We start from the raw sequence: 19,830 nt of genomic DNA, 5'->3' as shown, positions 1-19,830 counted from the left end.
TGCCTGTGTATAGTACCTGGGTATAGTACCTGTTTATAGTGCCTGGGTATAGTACCTGGGTATAGTACCTGGGTATAGTGCCTGGGTATAGTACCTGCGTATAGTGCCTGCGTATAGTGCCTGCGTATAGTGCCTGCGTATAGTGCCTGCGTATAGTGCCTGCGTATAGTGCCTGCGTATAGTGCCTGGGTATAGTGCCTGGGTATAGTGCCTGGGTATAGTGCCTGGGTATAGTGCCTGGGTATAGTGCCTGTGTATAGTACCTGGGTATAGTACCTGGGTATAGTGCCTGGGTATAGTGCCTGGGTATAGTGCCTGGGTATAGTGCCTGGGTATAGTGCCTGTGTATAGTGCCTGGGTATAGTGCCTGGGTATAGTGCCTGGGTATAGTGCCTGTGTATAGTGCCTGTGTATAGTACCTGTGTATAGTGCCTGTGGGATGAAATCTGCAGCAAAAGTTGAGAGTTGGTTCTCAGGTAAAGTTACAGCTGCAGATTCTTCTTTTCAGTCTTCATTTGTTTCCAGTTTGCAAAATCTCCCGATCCCTGTGTGCATCTGTGCTCTGATTGGTCAATTTTACTGTCTGTCAAGGAAGCTGTGCTCTGATTGGAGAATCCACAAGAAGAAAGATCCAATCGGAGCACAGCAAAAACGGGCTTGAGGAGACAGTGCAGAAAGTAAGGTTTTTTTTGCTACTTTTCCAGGGGGGGGCAAGTGCCCCCTCTTGCCCCCTTCTGTGGACGCCCATGAGTAGCTCTGTGTGTCTTCACCCTTATTGGAGTACATGCTGAGACATTCTGTATAGACAACAGCAGAACTGCACCATCTAGTGGCCATTAATAGTTGGTGGTGGTCTACTAAAAAGAATGTCACCCTAGATGAAAGTAATAAAGTAATTTCAGCTGACGTAACTATGCAAACATACAGATAAATATTGCTCACACTTTGTCTATATAAGGGGAAAGAGAATATATACTCTGTTTCTCAGTAGCGTTGCTCTTCCCTTTCCCTTGCATCATCGGTGTATCCTTTTCTCATCATATGACTGCTCTCCCCTACCAGCTTACACTTAAGCAGCCCCTATCACATATTTGAAATCCACTAGCTAAGCGGCATTCTAAAAATAAACTGGTGTGCAAGAGGTTATTGGGCATACAGCTCTGATAAAGCCAATGCCGGCTTCTATTAGTTTTTCTTTGGAGGGGGTGGGGAGAATTTTGTGAACAGGAGGGTTGCTGTTGTACAGAGACAGAGAATGAAATGGCTTCACAGGCTGCAAAGGGATTTAAAATCTGTCAGGTTTTCTGTGGAATTATCTGGCCATAAATCTATTTAAATGGATATCAGTTCTAGCAGAAATTTGTTGGTGCCATGATGTATCTCTGATATAAGCACTATATTCAGTAACACACAAGAACAGACAGTTTTCATTAAAATGTTCCATATTTGTTATATTATTTATTTGAATTCCTTGTGTGGCGTCTTTTACCTAGGAAAGCATTTTCTTTTGATGTTATGCTCATTTGCTAAAAAAAATTTAGAGCTCTTTATGAGAAAGAGGTCAGCGCAGTTTAGGTAGTATTAGTCAAGCTGACTAAACATAAAGAGAACCACTTCTGTGGCCAAGTCCAGGAGTAGGCAAAACCTGCCTTGATCAATGCATTCAAATCTGGGGACATGATCAGATCACACAAGAGACTGGGTGCAGGTGGCTACGGACTGAAATATTGGCTGATAATATGCTAATTTCAACTAATCTGCAGTTAAAACTTGTATATCTACGGTTAATTTTACCATAAAACAGCTCCAAACAATATTCACATGGAGAACAGACCAGGTGACAGTTCAATTTGATTATCCATGTGTTCCAAAACTAATGACTGCCCAACAAGCCAGAGGATTGGATCTCTCAAAACAGTTTCTATGTTTATATTATTTATAATTAAAGATAGCCGACCCAAACCTGAAGACTTTATAACCTCCATCTTTCTGCAATTATTTCCACTTTCTATATAGCACATAATTTAGTGCTTTCTCTGCCACTTTCCTTCTCCTTCTCCAGTTTACTAAGAATTATGTGGATTATCTAGTCTACGGTAGGTACATGGAGGTCTCAAGGGAATTCCAACAAATGTTGGTATTACATGTTTCCTTCCAGCCCAGGAACATTGAGCAAACCGTGACTGACAGGCATATCTATTCAACACCGGAAACGAGAGAGGGAAGTAACGATAACTCTCTTACAGGCTTGGAGCTAGAGGAACTGTAACGCCGACTGCCACTTGCGATACCATCATCATACAGCGAGCTCTGGAGTCCGAGAACATGACATAGCAAAAAAGGCACAAAATAAACAGAGGAGGAAAAAGTAGAGAAAAAAATCATTAGCAAAGGAATGAACATCACAGTGAAAAGTCAGCAAGAGAGAAAAAGAAGTGAACAATGATATAAAAAAAAATAGGAGGAGTCATGACGATGAGACATGGAATGTACTTTGAGTAAGGCAGAATGCACTACAGACAAACCATAAGGGGAAAAAGGAGGGATCTAAAAGCAAAAATCATTTATTGGAAGGTGAGAGAATGAATGAGAGGGTAAAGAAGTGGAAACCCACCCGCTGAGATCTGGAAGGGAGAGTGTTGCAGTTGAGCAGAGAAGGCTGCAGGAGAGAAGCAGAGAACCTTTTATAAGATAAATCAATGTATGGTGTGTTCCTATAGTAAGCAATGGGACCAAGGTCAACTTTTTCCCATAAACAGTATGGATCACCAAAAGACATCAACAGCAGGAATCACACTGTACTACTATAGTATAAACCTATAGGGCAGGAACTGCATGCCCCCTTGCTGACTGTACATATAAACTGCTAGGCAATGTGTATGCAGCTACATGTATGAATGGAAAATGATCGGCAAAACTGGATTGGCACAAAAATATAAAGATGACAAGAACAGACCCGGTTTCCATTGTGCATTGCCTGCTGAGGTTTGGAGGTCAGTGAAGCGCTGGCCAAGCTCATATCTGAGTAGTAAGTGCTCTGTATTCAGGGGAAACATGAACACTCAGAGTATAGGAAGATTTACAGCAATATTAGGGTAAAACACAATCACACCAAAAAGCCCTGAACCTAATGTGAGACTCTTAATTGATACAGCAAGCAGTCAGGATCTACAAACAATGCAAGAGTTAATGTTTTATCAGCCGCATTAGCTGCTAAAAATGGTTTATATTGAGCCACATTTCATACTGAACCACGTATTAACATGAGAGCCTCTTTTCAACGGACTGTTTTTACAAACTGGACTCACTGAGCAGCCCAAAGCTTTGCTTATCACACAGGTTCTTAAAGGTATCTACAGTTAGGCCATTGTTGCTAACCATAATGCAAAGAGTGGATAAGACAATTTCCAGTGCCAGGCCATTATGCTAAACCCAAATTTTACTAGATGACTAACTCAATGCCAACCCCTTATGCTCACACAATATAACGCATTTTTAGTGATGTGGGAACCTTTTCCATATAATTACTTAATCAATATAAAGTTCTTCTTGCTGGGCACAAATGCTCAATCTTTAATTTATATATATATTTTTTTTTAAGCCTAAAGTTTGCATGTGCTGATCCAGCAGCTACAAATAAACTATTTTGCCCTATTTTATATGGAAAAAATATAAATACAGTTCTGTAGAAATCCATAGACATTTGACCCCTGTTTACCTCGAAGTAGAAGTACTAAAACTAGTGTATTCTAGAGAGCTTTGTTTCTCTGTAAGCACTGGACCTAAAGCCTAATTTAACTTAAATACTACACAGCAGCTTATTTATAAAAAAAAGCATATTCAAATTTGAATGGTTGCCCCCATTGCTACACAAACAACTTCTAATTTATTTGGTTGCCCCGATTACAGGTATAGGACCCATTATCCAGAATGCTCGGGACCAAGGGTATTCCGGATAAGGGGTCTTTCCGTAATTTGGATCTCCAAACCTTAAGTCTGCTAAAAAATCAATAAAACATTAATTAACCCCAATAGGATTGTTTTGCGTCCAATAAGGATTATTTATATCTTAGTTGGGATCAATTACAAGGTACTGTTTTATTACTACAGAGAAAAAGAAAATCAGTTTTAAAATTCTGAATTATGTGATTAAAATGGAGTCTATGGGAGACAGGCTTTCCGTAATTCGGAGCTTTCTGGGTTTCCGGATAAGGGGTCCGATACCTGTACTACACAGCAGCTAATTTATAAAAACTATATTCAAGCCACTAAAGCAAAAAGGTCATACAAGTCCAGATCTCTTCTTAGCAATCAGCGTATTACCATCAAGCCTAAATAAAAAAATTCCCCACTTATTAGTGGCTGTCATTAACTTGGGGGATGACATGCATGTGGCATACACACATTCCTAGAGAGAACGGAATGCACACCTCATCTTGGGGGGGTGCTCGTGAGGACTGATAGGTCTCCCCACTGCCAGTGGAACTCTGGAGACACAAGGGAAACAAAAACATTTGTAAATGTTCGATGAAGAAGCTGGTTAGTAAGTTATAGCTGCTTCTACCAAGAAAACTTTATGAGGACTTCTACAATCTGGACTGTTTAAATACAAATGTAAGAACACTAGTGTCATTATGGTGGTAATTTGCCAAATATAATATGGCAGTTTCCCCAAAAAATAACTAAGCAACCAGCACATGCCAAACTATAATGCATTCTAGTCTTCCTAAATACAGCAGCTCCACTGACCCTGCTGGACTTCCTATATTGAGTTGCTCCAAGTAATTCATCCTCATAACCATTGGTCTGTTAGAGAAAAAAAAAAAAAACGGCTAAGCAACACATGTATATTGCATGGTTACACTGTACAGGATACAAAACAATGGAAAGGTGTGTATTTATGCAAGACAAACATGCAAGGGGAGTGCTGTATTGCTGCATGCTACAATACTGAAGAATCACTCAGTATCGTCTGAATGTTACCTATATTTCATGGACATCATCATACAAGTTGTTTTTTAGTACCAGAATATTGCAGCAACCAAGATTTTGAAAGCCTAAAGCAGTGAAGTCATTAGTATTTTTCACATGCTAACTCCATTCATTCTTAGAGCTCATTGCCAAATGGCATAAAAAAACAAGAATTTTAAACAATACCAGGTTTTAAAATACATAGGTTAAAACACAATGGAAGAGAGACCACTCAAGAAATAACAAAGGTGTGCCATCAATGCAGTCCTGTGGTGCTGGGTGTGTGATGTTTTGAAATAACTATGTACATATAACAGAAATATTCATTTAGCAGAACACAATGTCTATGTGCTCCTTTAAAGTACAGTTATGCTAAAATACGAGTTACGGTGAAAGGGCATGTGTCACTGATGTAACAGAAGTCATTGTTTAAAGGTATGGAAAGTATAAATAATGTATGATGTAAGGGGAAATATACTACCAGTTTTCAATAGTGGCCATTACTGCTCCACCAGATTGTGGCACATGCACAGAATACTTTATCAGTCTGGTTACTTAGCACAAGGCAGCAGCCTTTCCATTTCAGCTTTATCTCAGGCAAATTATTTAGTGGCTTGGAAACAGTGGTGGTTAAAGACTGTGCGCAAATCAACACAGCACTGTACCATGGTTAAATTTCACTTATAACAATATAGGCGTACTGACCCTCAGACTGCTCCTACTTCCCACAGACATAAGGTCATCGTCATCTGCACCCTGCGTCGATAATAAGCCGAAGAGTTGAGAGAACAAGAAAAAAAGGAGAGAATATATAAAGAGAGTGTGAGGAGAGACCAAGAAAGGTGCAACAGAAACACCCTACTTTATTACCAACCAACCCCGCAAATGTATTCTAACTTTAACCAAGCTATCATCTTTTAGCCCATTAAAATAGAATTGTGGTACAAGTCTTGCTCTTTAAGGGGGGTGTAAAATATAGCAACAGCATAGGGGTCCAGTGCGGTCAAAATTAGTATTTTCAGTAAGTATATTTTGGTAAAACTGGTCAACATTTTTTGACACGTTTAAACCTACTTATGCCACTGCCTCACATAGCTGGCCTTTTTACCTTTTACTATTGTAAATAAAACACAAAACTGGCTGTAAAGATTTCCAAAAATCATTTAGCAGGCCTTCCCTTTCTCCTGATTATATTCTAGAAAATGCACCTTACATGCTGGATAATAATAGAGTTTGTGGGTTCCTGGAAGATGTGAGGACAAACTGACCTGTTGAGTCCTCCGTGCTCTGTGTGAGTATCGCTCACTGTCTTCCTGGAAATGCAGCGCAGGAAAAGGAGAAATACATGAAGCAGCTGAGAGCATGGACAGAAGGAAGGGACCCAGAAACACAAGGGGAAGTCAAGGGGGTGCAGGGAAAGCAGGAAATGGAGATACAGAGCAGTAAAACACTGAACTGGACAGAAATGAGTTAAACAACAGAGGAAGATCGTCACTCACTCATACATAGGAATTGCCAGACTTCAGAGCAGATATAGCAAAGGTCAATGTTTTTAAAAAAAACTGTGCAAATATGAGCAAATTTAGAAAAAAATATTTTTCCTCATTTATTAAAAAAATTGGGTTAGGTGGGAATTTTATCCTTGCAACACCTCTTGTGAAATTGAATTATTGTTAATTATTTTTGGAGGGATCTTTGCCCAGGGTCCATTAGCGGCAGAACTGTTTGAAAGTCTAGTGCCCACTCTGCAGGCTGTGTGATCTATAGTAAAATCAGGCTTGTCCTTACAGCCAGACACACAGATAATACTCATTTAAAAAGTACACAATTAATATGTATATGTATATGCCAGAACATGGAGCAGCAGACATTAATTTATACATTTAATTTGGATTATTTTTAGCACTGTTAATTGAATTCTCCCCACTGTCCTCAACACACAAAATGACAAATATGTATGGGGGAGAAATTAGGAACTGCTGCCTACCATCCACTGTTCAATGTCTCCCCACTTGGCATCCAAACCATAATATTTCTGAAGAATGAAAATAAAAAAAAAAAAGTTAGATGCAGAAAAAGAACAAGACATAAAGCAATGGGAAAGATCAGATCTTAGAATATTTTACATGTAGGGCTTTCACCTTTCTTCTGAAAAAAAAATACCAGTCTTGATAAAAACTGGGCTGGGTGGTAATGCAAGGTAATGCAAGGGGGCAGATATTTAGTAGTAGGGGCCTCAAAAGGGGTGAAAAAAAAAAACTGGTGGAAATGCTGGATAATGTTAAAAAGAGGTATGGGTGGCAGCCATAAATACAGGTGATGAAATCCAACCGTCAGAGCTATAGCTCATCAGGTGCTAGAGATGAATCTGTCTAGTGCTACTATAAGCTATTCTCTGAGTGCGCATAGCAGCTGCAGAACAGCATCTTCCATACTGTAAATTCATATGTTGCAATGAAATGTGACTTATCAGTCTTATATTGTAGTGCTTTGTGAGTTGGTCTCTAAACTAAATGTACAGCAGCCCAAATCAGCAGAATATGGGGAGCTGATGGGGGATCTTTGGAGCCACAGATCTTCAGAGCTAAATGGTTTTGAGCTTATAATGTGTCTAAACATGTTACAGCACCTGTTTTGAGCTTTAGTTCTCCTTTAAGTATTACTGATCCCATCTTCCCTGTGCTATGTTGCTTGGACAAAAACTTGAATGCGTAAAAGCCCTATTCATATAAACAGTCTTATGTCTCTAAGCATATACATATGTATGGGTATAGAGATGCCGTAGAGGACATACATATAAGTGAGAGAAGAGAGAGCAATTACCTTCTGAACCTGGTAGATCTGCAAGAGGCAAGAGAGAGCATAAGTTAAAAGCAAAGAGATTTACAAAGCTGCTGAAAGAGAAGTCAGAAGAACAGAAACACTGTTTTTAAGATATCATTTAAGATGTCTGCCCATTCATAGAGTAGTATGTTATGCACTTTGATAATCAATAATATGTAGGCAATACTGTAAGGATACTGTGATATAAGAAGCCATCATAAAGGAAAAGAGGCTGCAGTCTGAGGGATTTTTTTTTACAGCTCATGGACCTCCAATGTTATTTCTGATATTCTGAGCCTATCTATCAAATTTTTAATTTGTGAGGTTTTAGTGTTATCCTCTACTTCAAATAAGCAAACATTCAAGTTTTTTTTAACTTATTTAATTATTAAGTTTATTGATTAAAAAAGCCAAATATAAAAAACTCAATTGAATAAAACCATGGTAAACAACTCAAAATACCTTGAATTTGTACGTTTTCAAGCTCAGAAGAAAAACTCAAAATGAAAAAATGGCTTGAATTGCTTAGGATAACTTTTGCTAACTCCTACATGAACTCACAAGCTTTAGGATGCTGAAGTTTTACATTCAAATTATTTGTTCTTAATATATACCAAACATATACATTTATTTCAAACAGTACTTTTTGCATTTCTTAAATAATACAAAAACTTCCAGTTAGTCATGTGACTCACTGGAGGTGAGATCAACAAAAAGGTGAGATCAGTTAAAAACTGATGACATCACTAATCACTATTTATATGACTACATTTTACAGGCTACTCATAGAATGGTCGGTGTTCACCACACTTAGGAGCTGGCTGTGCAGAAGGATAAGCAGAACTGGTAATCACAGAAGAACCCTATTATGTTGACATTTGTTCTAGACAGAGCTGTGTGGATGCGTTTTGCAGTGCTTAGTAATACCAAACACCATGATAAAATGTGGAGTGTCTTCTTAAATGTCCCAAACTTTAGTGGTGTTGCTAAAAAAATGTGTAGGGGTTTGACAAAAATGGGCCCCGTAGGATGGACACCCCTAGGGGCTGATTTACTAAGACACGATTTCGAATCCGAATTGGAAAAATTCTGATTGGAAACGAACATTTTGCGACTTTTTCGTATTTTTTGCGATTTTTTCGCTCAGCTTTTCTATCCTAGTGAGAAGCAGGTGCACTGGCTCCTACCCAAAATACCTGTAATTCACTCAGTTAAAGGGAGCTTGTCAAGTCTCACTGTTTACACAGCAAGCAGGTATATTTTATGTGGCAGTTCATGACAAACTTGCAGTCTGACCATCCAAACATACCAAAATAGCAAAAGGACACAAAAGGACACAAAAGGACAGGTGAGGTGGGATCTGCCCTTTGGCTTTTTTTTTTCCCAGAATCTACACCAGCTTCCACTTTAATTTAATAACTACAAGAGGACTGCAGGTTGGAATCCATTAGACTTGCATATTAGATTACACAATGTGTCCTAACAAAGTTCCATCCATCACTAAGGAGTTTTCTGTGTTATGGCCAATGCCTCTGTATTAATCATTGTTTCCTGCCTTTGCAAATTTTAAAATGTACTGTCAAAACACTTATAATGCACATGCCTGAGGATTAATGCACTATTTACACAAGCTGGATTAACAGAGAACAAAGTAAGAAGATCTGGGTTGGACTTCTACCAGAAACACCCATTTCCCCTAAATGTGGTTTTATTTTTATCAACATGGTCTTCTTATTTATTATATATATAAGATGAAACCCATAATAAAAAAAGGCTTTGAATTAGACCACTGTCATTTTCCATAGTGTCCTTTTTAAAAGAGTAGTTCACCTTTAAATAACATTCTAATATGCTTAAAGCTGGCCATACACGTACAATTTTCGGACCGTGTGGGCTCAGAATTATCATCCCGATAAATTTTCCAATATGACGATAGGTCATTTAGTCAATCGCACAGGTTAGAAAATTTTGGTCGGATAACTATAAAATCTGCGTACGTATTGTGTATCTTGGGGCACCTACAATGGAAGTTACTTTTGTATGATTGGTGTCTGCCAACTATTTCATGTTCAGAACATCCTTCAATTTGTATTTTAAGGGCTTTACCCCCCAATATCAGTCTGAATGTTAGTTTCAGATCATTGCATTTAAACATACGACCAATATCCAAAGGTGCTTCAAAAGAAGACTAAAATCTAAACGTGTATGGCCAGTTTAAGGCATTTAGGTGGGGCAGGCTATATATGATTGACAGCTGGGAATTGCTTTCATAATGTGTATGGATGTGTTAATAAAAAAAGAAATTTGGGTTTCATGTTTAATTTGAAAAGGACTTTATTAATGCAGCTTTTTATGTCTGGGTGACAGGTCCCCTTTAACGTAATATGCTCCTGTCACAATGAGCAACAGAAATGAGCTTAGAATCATCATGGGGTGCCTCCTGTATCAGAAATGTGATCTTCTGTAGTAGCGGGTCCTGTTATGGATCCATGATATTAGCAGCATAAAACTGTTAATATCATGAAAACTAAAACAAAAATAATTCATGACAATTGTAAAAATGCTCAGCTAAGCGATTAGAAATTTTAAATGAATCTTGTTTGGGTAGATATAGGTCAACTTTAAGACCTAGTGTTCCACATTAAAGAAAGACTTCAGTTCCCAAGTATTTTAGATAACAGTCAGCAGGACACCGGTTTATATTTATACCATATACTGTACTTATTGGTGATGTATCTTACATATACAGTGGCTTGCAAAAGTATTCGGCCCCCTTGAACTTTTCCACATTTTGTCACATTACAGCCACAAACATGAATCAATTTTATTGGAATTCCACGTGAAAGACCAATACAAAGTGGTGTACTTGTGAGAAGTGGAAGGAAAATCATACATGATTCCAAACATTTTTTACAAATAAATAGCTGCAAAGTGGGGTGTGCGTAATTATTCAGCCCCCTGAGTCAATACTTTGTAGAACCACCTTTAGCTGCAATTACAGCTGCCAGGCTTTTAGGGTATGTCTCTACCAGCTTTGCACATCTACAGACTGAAATCCTTGCCCATTCTTCTTTGCAAAACAGCTCCAGCTCAGTCAGATTAGATGGACAGCGTTTGTGAACAGCAGTTTTCAGATCTTGCCACAGATTCTCGATTGGATTTAGATCTGGACTTTGACTGGGCCATTCTAACACATGGATATGTTTTGTTTTAAACCATTCCATTGTTGCCCTGGCTTTATGTTTAGGGTCGTTGTCCTGCTGGAAGGGGAACCTCCGCCCCCGTCTCAAGTCTTTTGCAGACTCCAAGAGGTTTTCTTCCAAGATTGCCCTGTATTTGGCTCCATCCATCTTCCCATCAACTCTGACCAGCTTCCCTGTCCCTGCTGAAGAGAAGCACCCCCAGAGCATGATGCTGCCACCACCATATTTGACAGTGGGGATGGTGTGTTCAGAGTGATGTGCAGTGTTAGTTTTCTGCCACACATAGCGTTTTGCATTTTGGCCAAAAAGTTCCATTTTGGTCTCATCTGACCAGAGCACCTTCTTCCACATGTTTGCTGTGTCCCCCACATGGCTTGTGGCAAACTGCAAATGGGACTTCTTATGGTTTTCTTCTTGCCACTCTTCCATAAAGGCCAACTTTGTGCAGTGCACGACTAATAGTTGTCCTATGGACAGATTCCCCCACCTGAGCTGTAGATCTCTGCAGCTCCCCCAGAGTCACCATGGGCCTCTTGGCTGCATTTCTGATCAGCGCTCTCCTTGTTCGGCCTGTGAGTTTAGGTGGACGGCCTTGTCTTGGTAGGTTTACAGTTGTGCCATACTCCTTCCATTTCTGAATGATCGCTTGAACAGTGCTCCGTGGGATGTTCAAGGCTTTGGAAATCTTTTTGTAGCCTAAGCCTGCTTTAAATTTCTCAATAACTTTATCCCTGACCTGTCTGGTGTGTTCTTTGGACTTCATGGTGTTGTTGCTCCCAATATTCTTAGACAACCTCTGAGGCCGTCACAGAGCAGCTGTATTTGTACTGACATTAGATTACACACAGGGGCACTCTATTTAGTCATTAGCACTCATCAGGCAATGTCTATGGGCAACTGACAGCACTCAGACCAAAGGGGGCTGAATAATTACGCACACCCTACTTTGCAGTTATTTATTTGTAAAAAATGTTTGGAATCATGTATGATTTTCCTTCCACTTCTCACGTGTACACCACTTTGTATTGGTCTTTCACGTGGCATTCCAATAAAATTGATTCATGTTTGTGGCTGTAATGTGACAAAATGTGGCAAAGTTCAAGGGGGCCAAATACTTCTGCAAGCCACTGTATGTTGTAATGTTTTCTATTGTGAATTATAAGCAGACTGCTATTTATTATCAGGACTTTTTAGTCCTGGTCTATATACATCTGGTATATATAGCCTAAAGCTGGCTCCATTTGTTGAATCCCTACGTAAACATTGAGCACATCAGGCAAAATAGAAAAGCAGTGAACTGACTTCTATCGCTGGCACCTGTATGAAGTCCCTGGCTAATTCAAACCATGGCTGGATAAATATGCAGAGGTGTGGCCTAAGGGCTCTGGCACACGAGGAGATTTGTCGCCGGCGATTTTTAAAAGAGCGATTTGGCGACAAGACGAACGACAAGACGCCAATGCTAAACCAATGGAAATCGCCAGCGTCAAAACATATGAGGCTACTTCAAGTCGCCTGCTGTTTCAAATCGCACACAGACCCTTTTCTAAGCGACTTGAGTAAACATGTGGGAGGGGTAACTGTTGAGTGGTACCATGGGTAGCAGATCAACTCGCATGAAATCTCTTTGTGTGTATTGTCGTGGCGACTTGTCGCCAAAGCGCCTGGGGGAAAAAACGCAAGCGACAAATCTCCTCATGTGCCAGAGCCCTAATACTGCAGTGATTAGTTGGATCAGTGCAATATGGTCATTTGTGTGTGGTGAAAATGTACAATTTCTTTTTTTTTCCTGTCTTGAATTGTACGGCTAGAAGTCCTTCTGCTTTTCAAATGTAGGTGTGGTGTACAGATCCTTCAGAAAACTGAAAAGTCTCAGAATCCATCACTTTAAATGGATAAAAGTGATGGAGGGGTTAAATGACCCTGTGAGGGCAGTAAGGGGAATGGTTTCTACTAGTAATAAATAAATTATCATGTTTCCTCTCAGTCTGAGGAATTGTGTTCGTGGAAGAAAAAATATATATATTTATGCATTTTTTTAACATAAGTCTAACAAAACTTTACAATAACGCTGTAAAAAGGGCAAAGGCAAAACCAACACTATCAAATAGTTCCCAGTCAACACTCAACTCTTTCCACAAGGTTACTGTATTAACGAGGTTCCGTACGATATTATCAGTGCGTGTATGGCCAGCTTAAAGGAGACATATCCTATAAAAATTAAGAATGTACCAGCGAATTATACTCCTCTAGATATAGAAGGATTGTGCTTAAAAAGTGGTTTCTGTTGTTTCTGACTGATTTATTGAGAAATTCCACAAAAACCACACTAGTCCACTGCACTGCACTGTAGGATAGGAACCAATCAGCAGCTAGGCTGACCTGATAGGGAACTGAAGCCTGTCTTTGCTTGTGTGAGTGCAGGGCTGTGATTGGCTCTCCCCCTCCTACTGTGCTTCTGGTAGGGGCCGTTAGGACATGCCCACTCTCCATTTCATACTGAACGGAGAAGTGATACGATCTATAGGGAGCTCCAATAAAGGGGCCATTGTTACAGATAGGATTCATTTTTAGCACAAAGTGAAACCAGCACTGTATATTATTCATAATTGTCTACAAAATTAGTGTTTTTCCCATTTATCCAATATGTCTCCTTTAAGATTGTTAACTGCCCTGTGTGTCACTACCCCCAGGGATATTATTGCAATCAGATCTAACAATTTTCTAATTGTTTTGTTATACAGTATGTTGTAATTCTTATCCCGAACAGCAGCATTTAGGATGTTTCCTGATGAGGACTTACCTACTTATCTACAGATCAGAATAAACACTGTAGGGATCAGTCACTACTTCCCCACTACCGCCATAAGTGCAGGAGCATGAAGGGCGAGGGCAGACAAAGCGTTAATCCACTTCTCTCAGCCCTGTGCTTTTCTGCCTGGCTGAGAGAAGTGGATCCGCTTCTGTACGCTGCTCTGTGTGCGTACATTAAAAGTTATGACATCAGCCATAGTGTGCGGATCGGTGGCCGGCCTTGAAACCGCTCACTTTTGCGTTTTCCAGGCTGGCCGCCGATCCGCTCTGTGTGCTGTGCAGCACGAGTGCCGTCACTTTGACTTGGTATAATTTATAAAGCATGGGCACCAGTTTCATAATTAGCTAATTCTATAATTAGTTATAGAATTCAATTTGGGCTAGTAAATAATGCATGAAACAATCACCCCCACAGGGTTGATGGGAAATCATGTGAAACAGAGCTTTCCAGCAATCCCAGACTGGCCAAAAGGCTTTTTGCCTTTTTAACTAATATCTTAATTGTTCTCAGGTTTTAACTGCATACATCTGGTCACTGCTGAACTACTTCAGTGAGCGATGAAGGCCACAAAATGATAATCAGCACCACATCATTGCTTCTGTACCGTGGCATGCAAGTTATGAATGAAACCAAACATAGGAATCTCTGCTTCCAAATTCAGTGCCTCAGCCCAAAGAGCTTTTCTTTCCATGTGTGCACTTGATCCTCAGCCTCATTCACAGGGAGAAAGAAAAGGCAGTCAGGGCCTACATTTAGAGTAGTTCAAGTAGCTTGATATGCAAGAATGCAATCAGTACTTAACATCTCTTCTCATGTTTAGACTGGAATTCAGCTCAGAAGCCAAGATGCTCTTGTTGTAGGGCACAGTAGCCACTATTTGCAGAACAACATAAAGACAATGAAGCTACTTGCAGAAAGCTCATCAATAGCTGTAAATCCATACATTTTTGGGGGGGATATACAAAATACTGTATATCCAATAGTTATAGTTAATTTGGCTTAAAAGATATAAAGACTATCCATCAAGTTCAACTCCTTTTAATGATTTAATGTCCAAATAAGTGTATTTTTTAGATTTGCACCCTTTAACTTCACAAGACAAGACTGTGATGTCCCAGGGCATCAATCCAGCTGCAAGATATTGAGTGATACTGGAAGTTGCAGTTTTATAAAACAGTGAGTGCATGTGGGATATATATACAGGTATGGGATCCCTTATCCAGAAACCCGTTATCCAGAAAGCTCAGAATTACGGAAAGGCCATCTCCCATAGACTCCATTATAAACAAATAATTCTAATTTTTAAAAATGATTTCCTTTTTCTCTGTAATAATGAAATAGTACCTTGTACTTGATCCCAACTAAGGTATAGTTTATCCTTATTGGAGGAAAATTCTATTGGGTTTATTCAATATTTAAATGAGTTGTAGCAGACTTTAGTATTGAAGATCCATATTACAGAAAGATCCCTTATCCAGAAAACTCCAGGTCTCGAGCATTCTGGATAACAGGTCCCACACCTGTATATATATTCTGTAAATGATATCCTTACAATTCTGCTTAGCGAGGTTATCCATTAAAAATTGGTGTTTAGTGTTGTAATTCATGTGTCACATGTCACACTAAAACTTATCTTAAAGAGTATGTACCCCCTTTTGTAAATATTAGAACATTAATAGTCAACAGAATTCCACAACCTGCATGAAAGTCTTCAGCCTAGACTCTAGAGCCTTTATATGATCAAGAAACTTCTCTGTGTCTTCTAATATCCTTATATTATACAATAGGGGGTAAATTATTCACTATATATCCACAGGAAAAGCTGGCACTCACGTAAACAAGGGCCTGGGTACCGTTTAACACAAATAGTGAGCTAATCTCCAAAACACATCGCACAGGTCTTATAGATGCTTTCATTTGGTTATTTCACAGTCTGACAGAGTGCTGTGTATTTTGAAGTGAATAGAAATTATATATATATTGCAACTCAACCTAATGGTTTCAAATTTATTGGTGGGCACAACTTTCCCTTTTTTTGCTATAATTCATATAGGTGCAGCGGGCAACTCCATGCTGTAGCCCTTTCCAGCTACAGTAAGGTGAACCATTTGAAGGTTTTAACCTTAAAAGCAACCACGTTCCATGTAAAGTCCCTTTGTGAAATGTATATTCTAGCAGTAGAATTCTTAATGATTCAGATAAAAGTGAGTTTAGGACTGGCCAGAAGGAATGACTTTGACATAGTTGGCCAGCTTGAAGTATATTGCAATATATGGACAAACAATCCCTTGTTTGCTTAAAGGGGAGGGCATTTCTTGGTAGCTTAATGCACAGAATGTCCTATATATAATTGTACAACCTTTCCGAATTATCAATATGTGTGTTTTTATATTATATATGTATATATATATGTATATATATGTATATATATGTATATATATATATATATATATATATATATATATATATATATATATATATATATATACACACACATTTTTATTAACTAGGTTTAGAACCTTATGAGACCCACACACCCACAAATGCAAACAGAAAATAAGAGAATTCCTCATTCAAAAAATGTTTCAATCTTATCAGCACCAGACACTTGTATGCTGCTCTCTGTTGTCAGTCTGGGAATGCAGTTCTGACAGGTGACCCTACCCCTCCTGCCTATGTTTTCACTGGGATTCTGCTAATGATTTAAGCTGATCTTGTTAGAAGGAGTAGAACAGAAGCCATGCTGTGTAAATACTCTGAAAAACATCTCCGGTCACTGGCTCTACCTCTAAAGCAGTGCAGTCAAAGCACAGTTTCCCCCCAAAAATGGCTACATCTGCTATGAGAGTTGTGGTTCAGCATAAGTGTGTGCGTGTTTTGATAAGGAAACAAAGTTCTGTGCACTATTTTTATGAAAATAAATAAAATTCATGGAAAGGTTTGCCTTCCCTTTGAAACAGTGGGTAGAGAGGAAACTCACACTGCCATACCATGCTGCCATCCCTTATTAATTAGCAGTGGTTTGTATTCACTAGTTTATTGCACTCCCATGGCCTCAATAAAGTTGCATTTGATGCAAGCAGATGTAATCCAAAAAAGTGCTCAGAATTATTCCTGATTTAGGAAAGTCCCTGAAATTTTGCCACTTAAAACCTAAAACAATGGAATTTTGGTAATTAGCAAGGGGGATACTATTTGCAGTAATGCTTGTTATACATTTAAAGATATATTCATTGTGAACGTTAACCTAACAAGCAAATTTTTGCTCAGTTTGGACACCCCCTTTTGGGACGCCAATGGGGTTCTCGTACAATTGGATTTTTAAACCTGCCCATAGATGCATGGTCAATTTTCACAAGAGCCCTATACACAGATCAAGAAAATGCTGACTTGGTCTGGAATGGCCATGCTGGCAGCTTTTATCAGCCCATGTATTGCCAGCTTTAGTCACAGAAAGCCAAAGGCAAAAGTTACTCAGGGCCAGAACCTATATGTTAACATTTAACCTAAAATGTGTGATAATAACAATCCTTTTTTTTTTTTTTTTTTACTTTACAGTTGTTTCTTCCTAGGTTTTGAATCAGTTATATCTCCAGAGCATGGAATATTTATGCTTAAAGAAAACATTGGCTCAATTCATTTATACATAGTCTCTGCATAGGGCTGCCACCTTTTGTCTCACGCTCTCTGGGCAGGGGGGGCAAGCAGTGATGTCACGGTGGTGGAGCAGCAATGTCATGACATACATCAGGGGTCAAAACAGGACAGGTGGCAACCCTATCTCTGGATACAATATGAAGCCATATGTAAACACCTACAACAGTTCTATGCTGAGCAAGGATGGGAAGAACTTTGGCCACAGATCTTTTAAAATGTAAGCTCTATTGAGAACGACCTTCTCCTCCTACTGAACCAGCCAGTATTAGGTATCATTTATATTGTACAGCACTGGAGATTATGTTGCAACTTATATATACATGTTATAAATAAATCATCATTTGCAAATTGCACTTATCCAACTGGTTAGATTGCTACATGCATATAGGGTTCCCTGTTGACTGATCACACACCATATGGATGCTAATGGGTGTCACTAGCCAGCTTTATTTTCACCCAACACTGTGGTGCAACAGTTTTGCTGTTTGATCAGCCAAAAGGCTTGTATGAGAGCCCTCATAAAAACCATAACCATTGGTCAGAAATGGCATTTCTCTATGTACAAATCCCACGTGTTTTACTTATGCATGGTTATAAATGACAGAATGGTCCTGATTGGCAGACCTGAAAAGAAGCCCAGTCTTTAGCATCATGCCAATTCAACTCAATGTTGTGTTAACTGCTTCCACTCTCATAGGAACACATAGCATTAGGTAAATTGCATGGGCCATTGTGGGTCAATTCTGGTCAGGTTATTACCTCAATGGAGGGGCTATTCACCTTCCAATTTGAAAATTACAACTGAACTGAAGTGCAAGAACCAAACAAAATGCTTGGAACAGCCCCAGTGCCACTGCCCTTGCAATGGCATATACATTTTATTACCACTGCATTGTGAAAGGCATATTACAGTTATTATATAACTACAAAATAGATTTTTTTTCAGTGCTACTTGCCCTGTGAAATTTATAGCAGTTGTTTTATTATAAAAACACAAATATGTACAAGATCTAGAATCACATATCCAGGTTATTAATCGGATCTCTGACTCTCTGAGATGTTGCCAAATGATCCACTGACCTGCACACATTTAGCAGGTGCTATCTAAATGATCATATTACATCTTCAGGACTTTAAGGACCAGTGACACCATAAAGTGAAGCATTACCAATTAATAAACTATTTCTTAGCAACAGATCAAGTATCTTATGGTAAGGTTTTCTTACATAGTTCTGTAAATATCTATAAATTACTTTTGACCCCAGTTTATCTCCCTGGTTTGGTACTAAACCCTTTGTATTTTACAGTGCTGTATTTTATATGATGTGTAAATGCGAGCCCTACTTCAACTTAAATGGCAGCCCCATGACTACATACAGCTTATTTTAAAAAACTACATTTAGGAAGCAAACAGGTAGTTTATACCAGTGAAAGGCAGCAAGTACAGTATTACTTTAATGTCTACATTTCATTTTTTCATGTCTTTTCACAAGTAGAGACAAGCAGAACCATTGTGTGTTTTAAGAAAACAGCAAATGCTGCTATGCACTGACCACTAACACTTCCTTTATGTCTTTCTTGGGACTTCCCAGTATATAGATTTCAATTAATATGACTGTGGATATGAGTGTTATCGCTTAATATGCGACAATGTATATTTTCTTTCAGTTTAATACAATAACGGCACAGTCCCTAGCACTGCATCTTTCCAGAAGCATAACTAAAGCTCCCAGAAAACAGGTTAAACAAACTGACTTTTACTGGGGTCCTTCTTTGAACCCCATGCTGACTGAGGCGGCTGACCCAGTGGGGTTGAGGCATAAACCCTTGCTTTAGAGCAGGAATGGCATTGGAGTCAATCACAACTGCATCACCCCAAAAGACATGCCCCTCTCCCCTGGCCTTCATGTGCCATAATTGCCAGAGGTGTTGGGCAAAATGGTCATAACTGGTTAAACTTATAGACAGAAGAAGTCAAGAAAGCTTTGGATAAGATATAATTATGATTCATATCATGAATGTAACTCACACTAAGATCTATACCTTTCTTTGTTCCCGATTCAGAAAAAAGTCTAGCAACAAGTTCACTCAGTAAACTCCTAATTTATGTTCAGAATCATCCAATTCATTTTTCAAGTGAAAAGGAAGCCCCTTCCCTGAATTTTCCTAGCCAATTAAGAAAAGTATCTGTTGTTATTTGACATCCGATTAGTTCAACATCCATACCTCTTTTTGCTGCCTCTCCAGCTCTTTCATGCGGATCTCCCGGGCTTCAGCTCGCGCCGCTCTCTTGGCGGCCAGTCGTGCCTCTGCCTGCATAGAGAGAGAAAACACCAAAGTTCTGAATCTCACTGACACAAT

The 19,830-nt window shown here is 39.1% G+C and overlaps 1 protein-coding gene across 30 annotated transcripts in view; it reads right to left on the bottom strand.

Annotated features, from left to right (window-relative positions):
- lrrfip1 (leucine rich repeat (in FLII) interacting protein 1) overlaps positions 1-19,830 on the bottom strand; it is an 85,730-nt gene that overhangs the window by 35,426 nt on the left and 30,474 nt on the right. For 10 of the 30 annotated variants that reach the window (XM_012970975.3, XM_012970985.3, XM_012970994.3 and 7 more), the window contains exons 2-11: positions 19,696-19,782; positions 7,795-7,812; positions 6,959-7,006; positions 6,240-6,284; positions 5,677-5,727; positions 4,750-4,806; positions 4,431-4,487; positions 2,957-3,037; positions 2,615-2,659; positions 2,245-2,310 (exon numbers count right to left, since the gene is read on the bottom strand). In XM_012970975.3, the coding sequence (XP_012826429.2) occupies positions 2,245-2,310; positions 2,615-2,659; positions 2,957-3,037; positions 4,431-4,487; positions 4,750-4,806; positions 5,677-5,727; positions 6,240-6,284; positions 6,959-7,006; positions 7,795-7,812; positions 19,696-19,782 (555 nt within the window). The remainder of the gene's footprint in view (positions 1-2,244; positions 2,311-2,614; positions 2,660-2,956; positions 3,038-4,430; positions 4,488-4,749; positions 4,807-5,676; positions 5,728-6,239; positions 6,285-6,958; positions 7,007-7,794; positions 7,813-19,695; positions 19,783-19,830) is intronic. The other 20 variants (XM_012971003.3, XM_031893288.1, XM_031893289.1 and 17 more) reach the window with 17 other exon arrangements.

Source organism: Xenopus tropicalis, chromosome 9, assembly GCF_000004195.4.
Source record: "Xenopus tropicalis strain Nigerian chromosome 9, UCB_Xtro_10.0, whole genome shotgun sequence".
In the NCBI taxonomy this organism is placed as follows: Eukaryota; Metazoa; Chordata; class Amphibia; order Anura; family Pipidae; genus Xenopus; species Xenopus tropicalis.
The sequence above is the reverse complement of the archived record's forward strand: the minus strand, read 5'-3'. Positions and strand labels throughout refer to the sequence as shown.